Raw genomic sequence first — 17,534 nt, 5'->3', positions numbered from 1 at the left:
ACTATAGACTACTGTTTCAAATAATATTCGATAATAATAATATTCTATAACAACAATAATAATATTCTATAATAATAATCAGTTTATATCAGTTATAATATCGAAAAGTATAATGAATATGAATATGTGTATTAAAAAGGATGCATATATATATATATATATATATATGTATACGTATGAAATGAAAATGGAATTATATTTTGTTGATTCTATAATGAACGAAATGCTTTGGTACATGTCTTTTTCTTCCACTTTTCTTTAAATGCTATTGTAAAAATAATGATTTTTCTTTTCATAATCATGTTGCTGGATGGTTTGGTTAGTGTCATTTAATTGTTGTTGTTGTTCTTCTTCTTCCGAGGAGGTGGAGCAGGAGGAGGAATTAATTAATAAGAATGATACCATTACCAAAATTGCACCGATGATATAGTTTATATTCATTGAAGAATAATTTGAATTACTATTTGATGAATTAATGAACATGAAATCGACAAACATAGCTAATGGGATTGTAAAACTTAATCCCATGGTAACTATTAATGGATTTGTTAAAATTATTGACTTTGCCCAACAAAAATCACTAATGAAATTAATGGAACAATTCAATATTATTAATAAGATCAATTGGTTAGAATTTGGTAATTGTAAAGTTTCAATTTGGAAATAATTTAATATTATTAATATTGGCCATAAGCATGTTAATGTTATTAAACCAACGAATCCAAAGAATAATTTAATATCAAAAGAATTTGTCTTTTCCGTTATTTGTTTCGATTGTTGTTGTCTTTGTTGTCTTGTTTCATTTTTTTGTAATGAATATTTTAGTAAAGTACTATAAATTCCGTAGAATAAGGCACCCAGTAGAGCTAATGAATCTCCAAATATTATTTCTAGGATGGAATTTTGACTAATTGCTGTATTGTTATTATTATTATTATTGCTATTATCTGAGTTTGTTAATAATATTATACCGCAGAATGATATTAATATACCAAATATTTTCAAATTATTAATTTTTTCCATATGAAGGAATGAGGAGATTAATAAAGTGAAGAATGAAGATGTAGATGATAATATGGTTTGAGAAGAGATTGAAGTAAATGATAAAGATGAATTTGTGGTAAAATTTGCCATGAACCATAATAGACAGAAAGTTCCACTTAACTTAATAATTTTTTGTAAGGGCATTGCAGTATCTCTCTTATCATGAGAGTTTAATAAAGATGAAGTTTCTGATTCATATTCTAGTTTATTTTCACAATCCGAAGGAAATGTTGAGGCGGGTTTGGATCTGAATCTTTTGAGTAAGCTCGGTACCAGGTAGAAGGAGAATGATGAGATATTTAAATATGTGATTAAGAATGGTTTATTATAGTGATATGTTTCCAAGATAGTGGAAGTTATCAAAGAAGATGTAACCCATAATATTATGACGATGGACAACAATATTATACCCATTGTTGTATTTGACACATGGTGGAAAGCCATTGTGGTCCGATGGTATGTGATTATCAGATATATATATCCTTGGTGAAATGTCAAGAGGAAGTACTGAATGTCTTGATCAGATCAGATCAGATCAAGTATTCATGTTGAATCATATATATATAGTCCATTGCCTAATATATAATATCGAATAAATATTACAGGGACCCTGTGTTATTATTTTTCTCTCATCTCTTTTTACCTACATTATGTAATCTACCGGATATATCTGCAGAAGATTTAAGACTCTGTGACTGTCCTGTCTGTTTGTCTCTGTGGGAAGTCCACAGTTTGTGTTTTCTTCCTTTAACTGTGGCTTTGTTCCTCTCATGGAAAAGTTTTCACGCGCTGAGAGCTTCCAGAACTGTGGCGTTTTTTTATTTCCGACATCTGGGAACCCTGGTCCAGGCTGTTAGGGTTTGTGAAAGTAACCCTTCTACAGCTAGGGCAAGGCTGGGCCCTTGGAACATAATAAGAAAACAAGAATCTCCGATACTGTCACATTGAAGAAGAGAAAGTACGTACGTAAAAAGAAATCATTAATAGGACCATTAGCGCTGTCTACTATTGGATATTTTCTTGAAGTGAGATCAGGCAGAGGTAGGCATTCAACCCCCCTCCCCCATGTAAGATACCATAATATAATATCCATCAAGAAAGTATTTTTGAATTATGGCTGCATCTTTAACTCTGGAGCAGTTTCTTGACATAGACCCGCTTACTGACAAAAGACAGCTAGACTTTGACGACATAACCTCTGAATCCAATACTGAAGACAGTGACTTTGACGTCCAATCTGATTACATGGGTTCCGACCAAAAACCAGAACGCCACTTAGAAGGTGATGGTCTAACAAGCACATCAGAAGATAGCATTATGGATCAATATGATGCTACAGTCTCTTGGAGAACATTACCTCAATATATTGTCAAATTCTCAAACTTACCAGCAGATTTCACTCCAGCTGATTTGAAATTGTTATTTCAATCAAACTTCATAAACTTTGTCAAGTTTAAAATATTTTGGGAATTGCAAAAATTTAATAAAAAAGTCGTCTTTGTCGAATTATTCTCCTTTAGAGACTTAAATAAGATTATGAAATTTTGGTCCAATATTGAATACTTGAAATATTTTCATATCATCCTCGAAATGTCAAATTTCATTGAATTTGAAAAATATTTTGAAAGAAAGAAAGTTTCAACAAATACGAAAATTAATCATAAGTTACAATTTGAACTAGATCGATGGAAACCAAAACAAATGAAACCACAACAACAGGAATATCCGCCGTCTATCTCTTCCACTACAAATAATATAAGAGATGAATTTAACTCTAGTATAAAAATGTTAAATTTCTTACAAATAATTCATGACTATGAACATGATTATATACATACTAGTATCGGCAACAATAACAACAATAATGGTAACGATAGTCATAGTGATATAACACAGAAAGAAACTAGTTCTTTGGAAGAAGAAACAAATATCGACGGATTGTTCAAATTTGATATACCATCCTATTATTATATTAATAGATAACGTCTTCAGAAAAGATAAGCCTTCGAGCTTAGTTCTCTTTCATATATACTATATTTTCAGAATGACCTCCCAACATTCACGGTGTCTGAAGTTGTCCATCATGAAATAAAGAAAAGACACACAGGCATTGAGAATACAGCAATAGCAGTTTAATTTCTCCAACACGCTATTAGAGAAAATGTTATCTCTACCGAACAATATGTATTAGAGATTTGACTAGTTCTTTCCAGCTGTTTAATTACGGGAAGTGTTGAATTCTTCAAAATAGTATTCCCGCCCCTTAACAAAGTCGTTGAATTAGTCCTTGCCATCTTACCCATAGATTAAGGGCAAGTAAGGACAATAGAATAGACAATAATCAGACATCAGGACATTGCACTACACAGCACAATATATCATTATTATATGATGTAGAATCTATCGTAACGGCAGAGCAATCGCTTCCGTTAAATAGCTGCAGACATCCTGTAATCTTTCGAATTGGTTACGAATTTCCTGATACTAACGGTTCAACCAGACGAGTTCAATTTACATAATGCGTTTACATAATTTTTTTTCATAAAGTGAACACCTGTAGGTCGTTTCAATGCGTGTTTTATTATTCGGTTTTCACCATATAATTTATCTATTGTTTTTTGACACAAATAAATCGGAGCAAAAGAAAATCATGAAGTAATCGAATAGATGTTGAACCATGTCCGTAGCCTTCCTTCCCGAGATGATATGACGAAATGTGATAACCCTTTAGATTCCTAAAAAAAGCTTCGCTATTTGTATTCGATGTCCTAACTAATAGTAACTATTAAAAATGTTGTTCAAACCTCAATCACAACTAATACAAGCTGTCATCTAATCATATTTTTCCATATCTTATGGACCAAATTATCGTTAGTTTTCTTTTTCGCCATCTTCTTCCCTGTATCTATATAACACTTCACATACATCCATAATTGGTAGATCTATAATACCACTGGATTCCTTTGATGCATACTCGCTCAAGAACTCTTTCTTATCATCTATAATGGCTATCTTACCTTTTGTATCAATTATTGTCCTTAAATCATTCAACGGTGCTCTTAACACATCTTCATTATAAAACAGCAATCCAATGTATGTGAACAACATCCCCATTAAGAAGAAACTTTGTGCATAAAGTATAGTCTTCCTTTCAGGTAATAAATCATTTATAATAACTCGGCGATCATCTGTAATCACTTGGATCCCAAATAATGGTAATATGAAAGTTGAAACCACTAACAGTACCACAATACTTGACACCAAGAAATGGAGAGAGAACCAATAATAATCATTTTTATAATATGGTAGGTTTCTTTGATCATCAAGTTTATAAGCTTCTACCATCTTGCCAATTTGACGGATAATTACTCTAAGTACTAGCTTCTATATATTCTTATTCCAAAAGTTCAGCTCTTGGCTTTATTCATATATGTAATTGAAATTCTGTTTTTTTCTACAGAAGCGTTATTGGGATAATTTTGACATATATCAACATGCCTAAAGGTCCTGAAAAGATTAACAGTTAATAGCATGCAGGTCGCTATTCCATGGAGATAAAGGTGTACCTTTAAGGCTTGAACGCAAACAAAATAACTGTCCATAAAGTACTCTACATAAAAAAAGAAAAATAGGACAAAGTTATTGCACAAACTGATTTCGACGCCCTCTCATGTAAAATTGCTGCTATTTCAAAAGGTTATTTACCGTTACCACCCTTGAATGAAAGTACTGACACTTCCAATGCTGGAAGTAGCACTTGTCACAATTCCATATCTGCTGATAAGTTGCTACCAATGTATTATTCGGAATATTTAAAAACGTTAAAACAATTCAGTAGAAGAGTCTTTGGGAAAATAAATAGAAATATTACTACTTCCTTCCCCGTGATGAATTATGGAACATATTTACGTACTATTTCTATAGATTATCATATCGAACAGTTTCTGTTGAAATGTTCTAAATTGAATGAAAAGGCTCAAATAATTAATCTAGGTTGTGGATCAGATTTAAGAATGATAAATTTATTAAATTATAATTATAAGGATCAAATTGCAAAATTCATTGATGTTGATTTCGATGAATCGATTAAATTGAAAGACGAAATAATATCTAATAATGAGTCATTGAAGATATCTTTAGATGCTTCCATATCAACAAATAAATACCATATAGCCCCTTCTGATTTGAAAGATGCGGGAAAGACGATTTCTATGTTGACAAATGTTACAAATGCTAAACTACCTACATTAATAATTACAGAATGTGTCCTTTGTTATATGTCTCAACAGGATTCACAAAATCTAATAGATTCTATAATGAATCTTTATGAATCTGGGACATGGATATCTTATGATCCCATAGGTGGAGGTGATGATGATATGAGTGACCAAAAAAATAAGTCGCATGGGAATGATAGATTTGGTATCATCATGCAATCCAATTTAAGAGAGTCCAGGAACCTTGAAATGCCAACATTAATGACTTTTAATTCAAAGGAGAAATACTCTCAAAGATGGAATAAATCTGTCATAGATAATAAAGTCGATATCAAGATTAATGATATGTGGGAAATACTCAACCATAACGTTTCTACCGCCGAAAAGAAACGATTACGAGACTTACAATTCTTAGATGAATTAGAGGAGTTGAAAGTTATGCAAACACATTATATTTTGCTGAGTGCGGAATGGAAGCATGCCATAAAATAATACTGTATAAATTTTTTTGTGTATTTTTTTCAGTCTTTAATTTAATAGGATCTTATGAACTATTCATCTGAACATGGTCCCACTTCTTTCTCCTTGTCGCCTCCATTGCGCTGTAGATACTGTATCGTTTTCTAATCGATATAATCTCCAAGCTTCTCGTATGTGTTCAGGTAAAAGAGGACTATTATTATATTTCTCTACACTAACATCCAATTTATTAAATTCTTTCACCAATGTATTATAATGCGAGATTAGTCCAAGTCTTATTACCTGGGTATTATCCTTACTTCCCAACAATTTATTACCTTCTTTGATAAATTTCATCTCTTCCTTCTCATCATCAAAATAAGGATCAGGTGAACATTCAATGACGCCATCATTGATGTATTCGTCACCCACTTCATCCTCTTTTACTAATAAGAGAGTTAATTTCTTCAAGTATTTTTCTAATTGAACTCCAATTTCTTTTCGACGATCAAATTCACAAACCATTTTCCCCATAAGCCATTTCAATTTAACATCCAACGCTTTTTCAATTATTTCTCCAGCAAAAATCTTCCCAATAGCCTGAAGGAAAACACGTATATTATCATTAATACTTTGATTCGTTACAGTGCCTGCTAATTTCTTTACCTGACTTTTATTCAAAGAAGTTCTATGGAAAACTTCAAATCGATTAGTTTGATCTTCATCCAAATTCGTTACCAATAATTTAAATTGTTCATCATGATCTAATTCCTTTATCCTATTCTGCTTAATTTCTTCAGCTTGTATAGTTTCATATATATCTCTAATGAATTTAACATTTTTAGGAACATTATTAATTTGATTCTTTGTTGATGGTTTCTTTACTCTATTTTCTTTTTCTTTCACATTGTTTGCTTGTTGCTGTTCTCGTTGATGTTGTAAATTTGTTTGCAGAAAGGAATTCATGGTACCGCCTGTTCTAAAACTTTTCAATTTCCATGATACATAATCTTGATCTTCACTGAGGACCTGTCTAATCATTTGTTTGGTCAAGTCATAATTAGCCAATGTTAATATCGGTGGATAGTTTACTTTGGGAATCGTATCTAATGGTCCTTGCGGTTCAGTCATGGTCATCTATTCTCCTTAAACTAATACGTTTGGGTCCAGTTAGAATATATAATGTTTTCCAATCGAATGGGCAACTCTTCGTTGTGCCCACATCTACGTGATATCTGCCATTTAAGTTCGAAACATCCTGTACCGGTTGTTAACTAACTAACTATTCCACATTAAGCCCTCATATCACGAGTTTTGTATGTGATGTACGGATGCTGACAATATACAAACTAGAACATCCCATCCTTTATAACGTTATGATGATGATCTACCAAGGTAATAAGTAAATCTATTACAATTAATTTATACCATTTCTATATTAAATATGGTTACATAACAATGGTTACTCTCTCTGCCATATATTTACTTCGCGTGCGTGCAGCTGTATGAAACCACTAGAGTTCATCCGACTCTGAACCCTGTATGAGCTTCTCATCCTGTTTTTCATCATCATTATATATGGTGGTTGACGATACGTCTTCGTCGATTTCCTGTAACTTTGCCAGTAGTTTATTTTCTTTAAAGCATTTTATAACCCCCATAAGTGTGACAATGGTCAATGGTCCTAACAATGGCAAATAGACGGCAACTTTATGTTCCTGTGGGAAGAAATTCTGCTTCAACATCTCACCATGGAAAAACGCCGTCTCACAATATTCGACAAGTTGATTACTCATAATTAATGCTTGACTCCAAACTAGATCATCTCCCAACTTAGGATCATTTAACATTTCAACTATATTCAATCTTAGTTCTAATGCCTTCCTCACATTCTCTAATACTTCCTTGGGGATAGCCATTTGTTGGAATGATTTAGTCAATTTAACTAATGACCATAGAGTTTCAGTTGCCTTCTCTAAATTCTTTAATATCGTTATTCTTTTAAATGAATCTATCGTTATAATAGGTGATAATAGTTCATCATCTAATGAATTTGTAAGACCTAATAATTCAAATAGATCTTGAGCAAATTGATACATTATTGGGTTCAAATATGACTCCGTCAAATATGAATTCTTTCTTAATGGATACTTGTTAATAGTAATAACTCCCCATTGTGGTACGACAAAACTTTGCCAATTACTGTGATTTTTAGGGGAATTAATAAATTCGAAGCCGTTAGGGTTCCTTTCTAAACTTGGGAATACGATCGCCAAGTTTAATGCGACTGATTCTGAAAAATAATTCATAGATGATAATTCGGACAAATCCATGGCATGAGATAGTTGTGTAGATGTAATATTTGAAGTTGAATTCAATGAATGTAAGTTCAAATCATTGTAGTAAATAATTGAGGTATCTACTGTAAAATTGACAACTGGAGACAAAAGTTCCCTAAAGGGAGAAAAATAATCTTTTAAAGTTGTTTCAATATCCCAACCAATTGGTAAACCATCCCCACTTAGAAGTGAGATACTTAAATGAACATTGGGTGTGTATGCCACGGAAATACTAGTTTGAGGAGTTGGTTGTTCTATTTCATTTAATTCAGATGCCTCTATATGGAATGTATGTTCAATTAAAGTTTGTGCAATAAAAAAAGGCAAATCATTACTAGCAACAGATTTATCATCATAATAAACTGTAGTCTCTTTGCTATCGAATGCAGCATTATATCCAACAAAATCAGCCAATTCCAAATTAATTATATGATTTTTCTCGTCAATGGTATCATCATATGGTAATATTTGTAATGACCATGGCACTTTTTGTTTCAATGAGTTTAATAAATGATTGATTTGGATTTGTACAGCATCATGTATGTCTGGGAATTTGTAAACATCAGGTTTAATATACACGGGAATAACCAAATGAACATCTTGATATTGATCATTATGTAGTGATTCAATGTAATCTATGGGAAGCGTGGCCCGATATATTGTTGTTAATTTGTACCATAAAGGAATACCTAGTAACACATAAGTTAGGAGGAAACATATCGCTATTAGTTTTCGAAGATTCTTTTCAAGCATTTTCTGTGATGAATTGATGATTTTTTGTTCCTCCACCACCGCCTGGAGAATTGCAAGATACAGATACACAAAATATTAGAGCCCAGTCTCTATGAGGTCAATGTTTGGGGAGATGCTGTGTCAAAGATGTGGAAAATTATGAAGGTATACTTTTCTTTGGTATTTACTGCTTTTAAATACGTTTTGCCTATTGGAAAGTAGCAGTTTATAAGTTAAACAAATCATTATTCACGACCCCATAATATTTAGAAAAGAAAACAAAAAAGAATGAGCCAGACAGAGATTTCAAGTATAAGATATATATATATCATTAAAGTATAGAGATTATATTACAAGAGTCAAAGTGGTGAGCTATTCTAACTACATTATCAAGAATATTCGCAATGATATTGCGAAGCTCTCATTACAAAAACATCCATTCATATTCTCACATGAACATAATGGGTTTTTAATTCCTTTTTCGTTAAGGAATGAATGAGGTAATGAGGATATTATATACAGTTTTCCAACGTTCAAATGTTTCATTGCGTTATGTAACACATATGCGATATTCTTTCTTCTTTGTTCATACAATATGAGAATCCGGTTATGTGTTGGACAACGGTAGGTCACATGAATTTACAGTAAAAAGAAAAACTGCCATGGAAGAAGTTACTTATCCTAACATTCTGGGTCGGATTATGGTCTTGAGACATTATCTAAATGACGTTTTTCTGTTAGGATCATAGAAATAATATATTGGTTTGGTAATAATACAAGCATTTGGAGGGGACCCTAATAAATAAGTTAAACACAATAATAATAATAACGATATATTCATTTAAATTGGATTGGGAAATGTGGGTTTTTTTGTTCGTTAATCATACCTTTTCATTGATTTAACTGGTCATTAAAAATTCCACGATAATACACTAAAAAAAAGACGATAAACGAGTAAACTACACTATAATTGGAATAAATGGAGAAAAGAAATATAATACTATAACAAATTTTGTGTTTTTTTTAAAAGGATGAAAGAAGATGAAAGTTAATGGTTTTTCGTTCCTATTTTTTTTATCTTGTTGGAGATCTTTCACGTGGTGCATCTCTTGATCTGTATGAATCTCTTGGAGGACCATATGAATCCCTTGGAGGACCGTATGAATCTCTTGGTGGACCATACGAATCCCTTGGTGGACCATATGAATCTCTTGGAGGACCATATGAATCTCTTGGGCCACCGTAACCACCTCTTGGGGCGCCATAGCCGCCTCTTGGACCACCGTAACTTCCTCTTGGGGCACCATAGCTACCTCTTGGGGCACCATAGCTTCCTCTTGGAGCGCCATAGCCACCTCTGAATCCACCTCTTGGGCCACCTCTGAAACTGCCTCTTGGAGCTCCGTAACCGCCTCTGAAGCCGCCATAGCCGCCTCTGAAACCACCTCTTGGAGCACCATAACCGCCTCTGAAACCACCACGGCCTCTAAAGCCACCTCTTGCACTTCTTCTGATTGGTGGAGGATTATCATCAATTTCTACAGTAATAACAGAACCTCTAAATTCAATGTTATTCAATTTTTCTAAAGCTGAGTTCAAAGTTTCTTCATTTGGGAATTCTAAGGCACCTGTACCGTCAAAGTCTCTTGTATTGACTGATGAGAAAGTAGTTTCTAAATTATGTTCTCTGGCCAAATCTTTCAATTCTTGCCATGAACAACCTTCAGGTAGGTTTCTCAATGCCAAACGGTATCTTTTGACAGGTAACTTGGAGAATACAACTTCCAATGGTTGATTAGCAAAGGTCTTACCGTTGACTTCTTCGATTGCTTTTGATGCAGATTCAGCTTCTTCGAATTCAACAAAGGCGAAACCGTTCAAGATTTTAACTTCCTTCATTGGTCCGAATGGGGAGAATATTTCATTTAATTCAGCTTCTTGGACATCGAATGGGAAAGGTCTAACAAATAATCTGGTGGTAGATAATTCACCTTCAAGATGGTGTGGAGTATGATGATGAGGATGGTATTGAGATGGAGGAGGTTGGTTATAGTATGGTTGGGGTTCTGGTTGCATTTGTTGACGGTCCATTGGTTCGTCCATTTGTTCCATTGGTTCGTCCATCGGTTCCATTGGTTCCATTGGAGGAGCGGGTTCAGATTCCATGGCAGTTTCGTGGCTTTCAGTTGGAGCAGAAGGATTAGCGGATTCCATAGGTTGTTGAGGCTCTTGAGGAGCTTCAGTAGCCGTTTCGACAGGAGGTTGTTCTTCGTATTGATCAGACATCACTTAATTTGATAATAGATACCTATAAAAGTCTGTTCAATTGAGGAGAAGGGAACTAGGTAAACAGTCAAAAAGAAGATCTAAATAAAAATTTGCCACCCTTGCTATATATAAACAAGTTGGTTTTCCTTTATATTTACCATGAGAAAAGGAAAGAAAAGAAAAGAAAAGGAAAAAAAACCATTTCCCAGATTCGGGCGCACCCAGACATTGCACTATCAATACACGTTGGAAGTGATCTTGCCTTTATCCTCCGTTAGTGACACGGATACATTTCTTTACGCCCCAAGATCGAATATTCTCGATAAGTTTTATATTAGAAATCATAGTTATAATTTTAAGGCATCCCATTAAAGGCTATAAAGGGAAGGCATCTGGAAATTGGGTGTTGGTTTATGCAGAGAGAGCCAATGTTACACTTCACAAGGGTTGCTCGAGGATAAAGAAAAAAAGATTGAGTTAATAATTAGAAGAACTACAATACAACTTTTTTTCATTATCAAGGAGATATGCTACGATTTCAAAGATTTGCCTCAGGTTATGCGCAGGCAAGCATATTAAGAAAGTATCCCGTGGGCGGTATCATACACGGATACGAGATCAAAAGAGCTGTTCCAGTTCCAGAACTGAAACTTACAGCTGTAGATCTTATACATAATCAAACAGGTGCCAAGCATTTACATATTGATAGAGACGATAAGAATAATGTGTTTAGCATTAGTTTCAAAACCAATCCTCCAAATTGTACTGGTGTACCACATGTTCTTGAACATACTACTCTATGCGGCTCATTAAAATACCCAGTACGTGATCCATTCTTCAAAATGTTAAATAGATCATTGGCTAATTTCATGAATGCAATGACTGGTCATGATTATACATTTTTCCCGTTTTCCACTACAAATGCCAAAGATTTCGAAAATTTAAGAAATGTGTACTTGGATGCCACCTTAAATCCATTATTAAAAGCAGAAGATTTTTATCAAGAAGGTTGGAGATTAGAAAATACAGACGTAAATGATCCAAAGAGTGATCTTACTTTCAAAGGTGTCGTGTATAATGAAATGAAAGGTCAAGTCTCGAACCCAAATTATTATTTCTGGACAAAATTTCAAGAAAGTATTTATCCGTCTTTAAATAATTCTGGTGGCGATCCAACTAAAATTACAGATCTAAAATATGAAGATTTACTTGAGTTCCATCACAAGAACTATCATCCTTCTAATTCTAGAACTTATACTTATGGGAATTTACCTTTGAATGATACATTGAAAAGCTTGCATGAGAGGTTTATTGGTTATGGGAAGAGAGTACAATCGGCTAATGTGGCCACACCACAACCACTTTCAAATAATAGAGATATCATTATGGATGGTCAATTCGATTTTATGTTACCACCAGAAATACAATTAAAGACATCCATGACCTGGATGTGTGGGTCACCAGATGATTACTATGAAACTTTCTTACTTAAAATATTAGGGAATTTATTACTAGACGGTCATTCTTCTAAATTTTATCAGAGATTGATTGAATCTAATATAGGTTTGGATTTTTCAGTCAACACAGGAGTAGAATCAACAACAGCGTTAAATTTCTTTACAGTTGGTGTACAAGGTGCAAAGGATTTGGATCTGTTCAAGAAAACAGTCCTACAAACTTTCGAAAGTATATTAAATGAAGATTTTGACAGGAAAAAAATTGATGCCATCATTCATCAACTTGAATTAGGTAAAAAAGATCAAAAATCTGATTTTGGTATGCAGATTTTATATTCAATAATCCCCGGATGGACAAATAATTTAGATCCTTTGAATAGTCTAATGGTTGATGAATTATTAGCAAGGTTTAGAGAAGATTTAAAGAAAAATGGCGACAAAATATTTAAGAATCTACTTAACAAATATATAATTGGGAAACCTTACCACCAATTCTCTATGGAGGGAAAGGAGGACTTTTCTAATAACTTGGAACTAGAAGAAGAAGAAAGGCTACGGTCAAAAGTAGAAACTTTGGACGCAGAGGATAAGGATATCATTTTCAAACGAGGCCAGGCACTGCAAACAATGCAACAGAAAAAAGAAGATGTATCATGCTTACCTACTTTAACAATCGACGATATTCCGAGAAATGGTGATAGCTATGAAGTACAAAAGGATGCTACTATAAACTACCGTCTTACCGATACAAATGATATAACATATATTAGAGCTAAAAGATCTTTGAATGATAGCATCCCCTTAGAGTTATATCCATATCTTCCACTATTCGCCGAATCATTAACAACTTTGGGAACAACAACTGAAACATACAGTGATATAGAAGATTCGATGAGATTATATACAGGGGGTGTTTCAGCAAATATAAACGTTTCATCGAACCCAATAACATTGCAACCTCATTTATCTTTTGCTTTCGATGGGTGGGCGTTGAACTCTAAAGCGAATCATATTTTTGACATATGGAAAAAACTATTAATAGAAACTGACTTTCAAAAGAACAGTGCGAAAATGAAGACTTTGATTAAATCACTGTCTTCATCCAATACATCATCCGTGGCTGATTCTGGGCATTTGTATGCTCGCGGTTATGCATCGGCAGGTTTGAATACAACAAGCGCAATTAATGAAACATTATCTGGTATAAAACAAATTCAACTAATATCAAAATTGGCAACATATATTGATGATGAGGGACTGTTCCAACGTGAGGTGATCGATAAAATGAATCTGTTGAAATTATACATTATAAACTCGCGAGGTTTAGATTTCTTCGTAACTACAGACACTTCAGTCCAGAATGAAGAAATGAAGAAAGAAATTCAGAAATTTACTGCAGTTCTTCCTTCACATCCAGTCAGAAAATTTGACAAAACTTCAGACTGCAATTTATTACCGAGAGCTGACGGTGTTCCGACATTAATCACATTCCCCTTCCAGGTTCATTACACAGCTCAGTGTCTAACTGGTGTACCATATACACACGAAGATGGAGCTCCTTTACAGGTCCTTTCGAATTTATTAACTTTCAGACACTTGCATCGTGAAGTAAGGGAGAAAGGAGGTGCCTATGGGGGTGGTGCAACATATAGTGCTTTGCCTGGTATTTTTAGCTACTATTCATACAGAGACCCACAACCATTAAGATCTTTAGATATATTTAATAAAAGCGCAGAATATGTGCTGAATGGTTCTAAATGGGTAAAGAATGATTTAGATGAAGCAAAGCTAACTATATTCCAACAAATTGATGCGCCCACAAGTCCCAAAGGAGAAGGTATTACTGAGTTTTTTTCAGGCGTAACTGATGAGATGAGACAGAAAAGAAGGGAACAATTGTTGGATGTTTCATTGTCGGATATTAACAGAGTTGCTGAAAAATATTTATTATCAAAGAATAGTTCCGTGGCAGTTGTTGGTCCACTAATTGATGGTGAAACAGTTGAGCCGGCTTGGAATATTAAGACATTGTGAGTGTACTATAAAATATATAATATCCTACTATACCTTGTAAATAATTAACCACAGTACTTGCAGACAATTTTTTTGATTTAATATGTATAGTTTCAAAGGGCATGCTGGATTAAATAACTATAAAACTACTACACGATTGTTTCATCTGTTTCTGGTTCAAATTGCTTGTATATTTTTAGTGTTCCAACCTAAAATAACATATATCTCATTATGACATGGTTGTCATGTATTAATATATGTTGCGTACTGCTTCAATTTCTGGGCATTGGAATATTTATTAACTATATACCCTTTTAGGGGGTATCTGTACCTAAGGTACAGATACCATAAATATATGAATGTTTAGTTATTGAGAGAAACCTACTCAAAGAAGCTCTTCATAATGTTCTTAAGTAATGGCCAACCGTTATCATTTCTAACAGCGTCACCGTTTTCCTGTAACCTTCTTAATAAGTAATCTTTTGTCTCACGAGGTGGACCCCATGGAACGTATTTAATAATGTTTTTAGCACCACGATTATTAACCAAATCATAAGTTAAATTATCAGCCATTCCTAACAATTGGCCAATAACAACATTACTTTTTGCATATTCACAATCTTTCTTATCTGCCAAAATTTGTGTGGCAACTATTTGTGATTTATAATTATGACAAGCAACTATTAAATGACCAAAACTTGATTCCTCGTTCTTCTCAGTCATGTCTGCCATAATTTTAGTCATTATTTGGTCATAATTAACATCTGTATCAAATTTTGTTTCATGAATAATAGAAGCTCTATCTTTTTCAGAATGCATATAAGCACCTCTAACAATTTTTAAACCTAACTTATAGTTGTTTTCATGAGCTAGTTTTTTTTCCATTTCAATTTGTTCAGCAGAATGTCTTAGGTATAATTGCCAAGTTCCAATACAAGACACTATCGGAGAAGAAGTTGAATTAAATTTTTTCATTAAGATTCTTTGTAACTGATAAACACCTTTAGTCTGTAAATCAAATTTTTCAGCATCAATCGTACAAACGAAAAATGGTGATTTTCTGGTTGGATACTTCTTTAATAACTCCTTATTTAAATCAAAGATAATTTGATTAATTTTAGAACAGTTATCAATCAATTTTCTACGTTGTTGTTGCCAATATTTGTTGTGAATGTTGCCAAAGTTTAAAAGTACCTCCTTTGGCTTTTCAATCAAAGCAGAAGGTTTCAATGCTAAATATCCAGGAGCAATGTCATTAACATCTGCCAGAGTTGAAGAATTCAGTTGCTCAAGTAAATTTGGTTTCAGAATAGTATGAATGGATTCGATAGTCTGTTCAACGATTGTATCAGTGTTGAAAGTTTTATCACCTTCAGAATTTTCAATAGTTAATGACAGCATCATGTTTGAGATGCCCCTTTTTTGTAGATTCTTACCACACTTTAATACTTGTTTTGGTGTGGTACCACCACAATATAATCTTGAAACAAATAAAAGAACTAGGGGTGTTGGAAGGATTGGGAATAATTTAATGACTAAATTCAATATTAATTTATTCAACGTTACCAATCCAATGAATGCTAATGAAAATATTTCCATTCGAGAAAGTGTTTTCAAATATGCAGTGGAGTTGGGCTGTTCGTAATTCTTCCAATTATCAGAATCATTTTGTTTATCTTCCTCCTTCTTATGTTTGCCATTGTTTAGTTTCTCATTATCTAAGTCATCATTATCATTGTTCTTATTATCGGTTTTATTTCCTTTTCCAATTTTTTCGCCTAAACTGAGACCCTCGGGAGCGGGCACCGAATTAGGGGTACCTTCGGGAGCGATGGAATTAGAAGCGGGCGATGAGGTCGGATTAGGTGTCGAAGTAGTCGAGCCAGGATTTAAGGAAGCATATGGAAGGGTTTTAGAAGGTGTGAGGGTATTTTCACTAAAAGAATCAATTGACTCCTCAACAAAGTTTAAATCTTTCTGTTCTTTCTTATTTTTATCTGTGGCATTTCTTTCAAATTTACTTCTAGTTGGGACATCACTTAATAAATTATAACTCTGTTTAGAACCCAATAAAGAAGTACCAGGAACATAGAACCTTTTACAGGTGTAAATGATTGATTTTAATGGAGCATAATATAAATTTTCTTGAGAAATTGGCCGAAGTGCAATTGAGTTTGTAGTGGAGTTTTCAACAGAAGTCGAATTGGTTAATTTATAGAAAAATCTTTTATTAACGGTATTTCTGAAAAGGGCCCTTTTTTGTGAGCCAAGGACTGTTTGCATATTGTTGTTTATAGCTTGTTAAGTTGATATTAATAAAGTATATTATTATATTCCAGTTTATTTGAACCAAGCCGCTCAAATAATGGAAAGGTGGAAACAAGAAATATAGAAAACAAACAAGTAGTTACCCTTTATATATGTTAAAAATAAAATATTTCATCGTTGTCAAGTATTTCCAGTTAATGAACAATTTGATAAATAATTTTTTTTGCATAATGTGAGGCACAGGCTTAATAAGTTTTTATTTAAAGGTGACACTTTTTGGAAATTTTGGAAGTTTTCCGGACTTCAACTTCCGATGCGTTGAATAAGTACGACTATAATAAGGGGGCCATCTTCTGTTTACTTTGAAAAGCTTCTTCCACGCCATCGTAGTATGAAAACCCAGTCGCTCTATTTTCACCAACGCTTACATCAACAAAACTGTCGGACAAATATGTACGTAACCACATGGTTTTTTATATACCGTACCTTTAATAACAGCATACCTACCATTATCGATCAATGAGTCTTTTTTGGACATCTTTGATGAGTCCGGGTTTCGGCCCGCCGGCTTCCGAGGTTCGGAAAGGGTTTTTTCTGTCTACCACCTTTCGGACTTCATTTCTCGAATTTTGGAAATGGCTTTATCTTTAACTTTACCTATGTACGTACCAGGCCTGGGACGGATAGGATTTTTGGTCTATCCTAAGGGATTTCCGGCCTACCCTACCTTTTTTTAA

At 33.6% G+C, this 17,534-nt stretch overlaps 9 protein-coding genes across 9 annotated transcripts; 3 read left to right on the top strand and 6 right to left on the bottom strand.

Annotated features, from left to right (window-relative positions):
- Positions 1-258: 258 nt before the first annotated feature.
- On the bottom strand, positions 259-1,488 carry NDAI0H01730 (uncharacterized protein; the record flags this gene model as incomplete). The annotated part of the gene is made up of 1 exon (XM_003671542.1): positions 259-1,488. The coding sequence occupies one exon, from the start codon at positions 1,486-1,488 to the stop codon at positions 259-261; it is 1,230 nt and encodes a 409-aa protein (XP_003671590.1).
- A 669-nt stretch (positions 1,489-2,157) lies between these two features.
- NDAI0H01720 (RNA recognition motif domain-containing protein) lies at positions 2,158-3,027 on the top strand (the record flags this gene model as incomplete). The annotated part of the gene is made up of 1 exon (XM_003671541.1): positions 2,158-3,027. One exon carries the CDS (start codon positions 2,158-2,160, stop codon positions 3,025-3,027), a length of 870 nt encoding a protein of 289 aa, XP_003671589.1.
- Positions 3,028-3,915: 888 nt separating this feature from the next.
- GPI19 (phosphatidylinositol N-acetylglucosaminyltransferase GPI19) lies at positions 3,916-4,389 on the bottom strand (the record flags this gene model as incomplete). The annotated part of the gene is made up of 1 exon (XM_003671540.1): positions 3,916-4,389. The coding sequence occupies one exon, from the start codon at positions 4,387-4,389 to the stop codon at positions 3,916-3,918; it is 474 nt and encodes a 157-aa protein (XP_003671588.1).
- Positions 4,390-4,838: 449 nt separating this feature from the next.
- Positions 4,839-5,753, top strand: PPM1 (leucine carboxy methyltransferase; the record flags this gene model as incomplete). The annotated part of the gene is made up of 1 exon (XM_003671539.1): positions 4,839-5,753. One exon carries the CDS (start codon positions 4,839-4,841, stop codon positions 5,751-5,753), a length of 915 nt encoding a protein of 304 aa, XP_003671587.1.
- Positions 5,754-5,816: 63 nt separating this feature from the next.
- TAF11 (TATA-binding protein-associated factor TAF11) lies at positions 5,817-6,857 on the bottom strand (the record flags this gene model as incomplete). Its single annotated transcript, XM_003671538.1, has 1 exon — positions 5,817-6,857. The coding sequence occupies one exon, from the start codon at positions 6,855-6,857 to the stop codon at positions 5,817-5,819; it is 1,041 nt and encodes a 346-aa protein (XP_003671586.1).
- Positions 6,858-7,234: 377 nt separating this feature from the next.
- GPI17 (GPI-anchor transamidase GPI17) lies at positions 7,235-8,812 on the bottom strand (the record flags this gene model as incomplete). Its single annotated transcript, XM_003671537.1, has 1 exon — positions 7,235-8,812. The coding sequence occupies one exon, from the start codon at positions 8,810-8,812 to the stop codon at positions 7,235-7,237; it is 1,578 nt and encodes a 525-aa protein (XP_003671585.1).
- Positions 8,813-9,865: 1,053 nt separating this feature from the next.
- On the bottom strand, positions 9,866-11,077 carry NPL3 (mRNA-binding protein NPL3; the record flags this gene model as incomplete). Its single annotated transcript, XM_003671536.1, has 1 exon — positions 9,866-11,077. The coding sequence occupies one exon, from the start codon at positions 11,075-11,077 to the stop codon at positions 9,866-9,868; it is 1,212 nt and encodes a 403-aa protein (XP_003671584.1).
- Positions 11,078-11,586: 509 nt separating this feature from the next.
- On the top strand, positions 11,587-14,550 carry CYM1 (pitrilysin family metalloprotease; the record flags this gene model as incomplete). The annotated part of the gene is made up of 1 exon (XM_003671535.1): positions 11,587-14,550. The coding sequence occupies one exon, from the start codon at positions 11,587-11,589 to the stop codon at positions 14,548-14,550; it is 2,964 nt and encodes a 987-aa protein (XP_003671583.1).
- Positions 14,551-14,910: 360 nt separating this feature from the next.
- NDAI0H01650 (uncharacterized protein) lies at positions 14,911-16,812 on the bottom strand (the record flags this gene model as incomplete). The annotated part of the gene is made up of 1 exon (XM_003671534.1): positions 14,911-16,812. The coding sequence occupies one exon, from the start codon at positions 16,810-16,812 to the stop codon at positions 14,911-14,913; it is 1,902 nt and encodes a 633-aa protein (XP_003671582.1).
- Positions 16,813-17,534: the final 722 nt, after the last annotated feature.

This window comes from Naumovozyma dairenensis, chromosome 8 (genome assembly GCF_000227115.2).
Source record: "Naumovozyma dairenensis CBS 421 chromosome 8, complete genome".
NCBI classification, from domain to species: Eukaryota; Fungi; Ascomycota; class Saccharomycetes; order Saccharomycetales; family Saccharomycetaceae; genus Naumovozyma; species Naumovozyma dairenensis.
Note: the sequence above shows the minus strand (reverse complement) of the source record. Positions and strands in the feature narration are given on the sequence as shown.